Below are 2,500 nucleotides of genomic sequence, written 5' to 3'. Positions count from 1 at the left end.
CGGTAAAGCGTTCGCTGTTAAGGTTCGGTGATTAATACCGTAGTTATATCCTGTCTGACACACAGACACAGACACACAGACACACACACATATTTACACACACACACACACACACACATATGCTCTCTTACTTCTACCCACCCTCCTCTCTCCCTCTCTCTCTCTCTCTCTCTCTCTCTCTCCTTCACTGTTCAGCCAAAGAGCATGTTGGTTTAAAGGCAACTCACAGCCAGCCAGCCCATTACTGTCATTGACATCAATTCATTACTCTCTCTGAGGCAGCCTCATTAATAGGGAGACTAAAGGACTGAATCTTTAATTCACAGCGCAGTGGATCAATCCAGCCTGGGCGTGATCATATGGCTCTCTGCCTTTGGTCCAATACTCTTTCCTGGCATTCGGCCGCTCTCTCTTTTCTTCTAAAGGACTGGATGGAGATCAGAGTCGGTGAACAGAACACTCATGCTAATTATAAAATAGTTGTTTGATTTTATACAATGTTGTTTTTGAGTTTTTGATCATTTTGATTTAAAGTCACTTTATGACGCCTTCGTACGCTGTGAGCGTTTTAAAGAATGACCCCTCCACACCCACACTCCCCGAGATGTGTACAGGAAATTAGAGGAAATTGTGTAATACTGTGGATTTTTTTTTTTTTCGTTTGTTTAAATGAGGTACATAAAACTTTAAAAGGAGTTGAAATTATGTGAGATTATGGAATTAAGGTCTTTCTCTCTCTCTCTCTCTCTCTCTCTCTCTCTCTTCTCCTCTCTCTCTCTCTCTCTCTCTCTCTCTCTCTCTCTCTCTCGTTTTCTGAAAGGTTCTCAGTCTGGATTTGTGAGGGTGCATTCAGGATAGGGCACATCTGGCCACGCTGTAGAGCTGGCCTTGAGCTTAGCACCAGAGAACCAGAGAGACAAGCAGACTTGGGCCAGTGGCGTGCCCACACATAGCCTGTCCTACCTGGGTGTCCGGAGAGCCATGACGCAGCATCTTCCACCACATGCACTTCTATCGCAGGAGTTTGCATATGGCCAACCACACACGCCAAGCCACATATGCTTAAACTTACTCTAACACTGAGGATGCAGGTTACTTTATCGTAAACACATCTGGTCGCACACACAGACCCAGACAACACACACACACACACACACACACACGCACGCACGCACACACACAGACCTAAATGTTTGAGTGATGATTCTGCATATTGAATCACTTAAATTCATTCTGGAAAGATCTGCCTCCCCTCCATTTTTTCCCCTGCCGTCAGTTCCTGTTCTGTCTCGAGGGTGTGTGTTTGTGCGTGTGTGCGTGTGTGTGCGTGTGTGTGTGTGTGGAGGTGTGTGTGGTGGTGTGTTTGTGTGTTTGTGTCTCACATTGCAAGAGGTGTTTGCGCCCACCCACCCACTTGTTGCATGTGCATATACATAAGAACATCCCACACATGCAGACTCACACACACACACTCACATATACACACACTGATTCACTTACTCACTCACGCACACTCAACAGAAATCCTCTCATTCCATGAACTGGCCTTTCAACTACACCACTTTTACATTTATTTGCTAAAAGACAACCCCATACCTGTAATAGATCTTCTCACACACACACACACACACACACACACACACACACATACAAATATGTGTTAAGATTGTCCTTACTAGCCCTACTTGCAACTGAGCTGACAGTTTTGGTAAGTGTGGCAAGAGACTGGCTGAGCCAGCCCTAAATCTCTCTCTCTCTCTCTCTTTCACACACACACACACACACACACACATTATAACTTAGGGGATTGAGACTGACTGAAGTCGTGCCCAAAGCCGTCCAGTAACATTAAGCCAGGTCTTGTGTGAATACAGGAGTGTGATTTAGTGCAGTGAATGAATGCAGTAAAGACTGCCCCCTGTATTAACTTCACTCTAACTCACTGAATCATGTGCATGCCTGTACTGAAGCGTGCCCAGGAACACTCAAACTAATGCTAATGTAGCACTTACAGGAAATTCAGTCTGGTACACGCATTTAAAGACATGGGGGAAAATTTGAATGTTTTCTAATTTTGAGTGACTGGTGTGCTTTGTGCTGTTTTTGAAGGATAACAATGGACTGTTTTTATTGGTCCCTGTGAAAACATTTGGCCAATCCGATTTATTTGGTTTCTGAGGGTGGCCCTGCAAGTGGAGAGAGAGAGAAAGAGAGAGAGAGAGCGAGAGAGAGAGAGAGAGAGAAGGGAGGGAGGGGGGCACTGACCTGGTCTGTAGTTTGGCAGTTCGAGAACCCCAGGCCAGCTCTCTTCTGTGGGAGTGCCAAGAACCTGGTGAGAGGAAAGGAGAGAAGAGGAGAGGAGAAGAGAGGAGAGGAGAGAAGAGGAGAAAGGAGAGTCTTCAGTTCCTCTATGGATCATACAAAAAAATAAAAAAACACCACCCAAGTCATACCAGCCCACAGCACACACACTCACAGTCCAAATCTTCAGCAGCTGCTC

At 45.6% G+C, this 2,500-nt stretch overlaps 1 protein-coding gene across 1 annotated transcript in view; it reads right to left on the bottom strand.

The window, feature by feature from the left end:
• Positions 1-2,500, bottom strand: part of cdk15 (cyclin-dependent kinase 15) — a 13,394-nt gene that overhangs the window by 1,556 nt on the left and 9,338 nt on the right. The window contains exons 9-10 of the mRNA XM_030782353.1: positions 2,477-2,500; positions 2,266-2,329 (exon numbers count right to left, since the gene is read on the bottom strand). The exon at positions 2,477-2,500 is cut by the window's right edge and continues 70 nt beyond it. Coding sequence (XP_030638213.1) covers positions 2,266-2,329; positions 2,477-2,500 — 88 coding nt within the window. The remainder of the gene's footprint in view (positions 1-2,265; positions 2,330-2,476) is intronic.

Source organism: Chanos chanos, chromosome 8 (genome assembly GCF_902362185.1).
Source record: "Chanos chanos chromosome 8, fChaCha1.1, whole genome shotgun sequence".
Lineage (NCBI taxonomy): Eukaryota > Metazoa > Chordata > Actinopteri > Gonorynchiformes > Chanidae > Chanos > Chanos chanos.
Note: the sequence above shows the minus strand (reverse complement) of the source record. Positions and strands in the feature narration are given on the sequence as shown.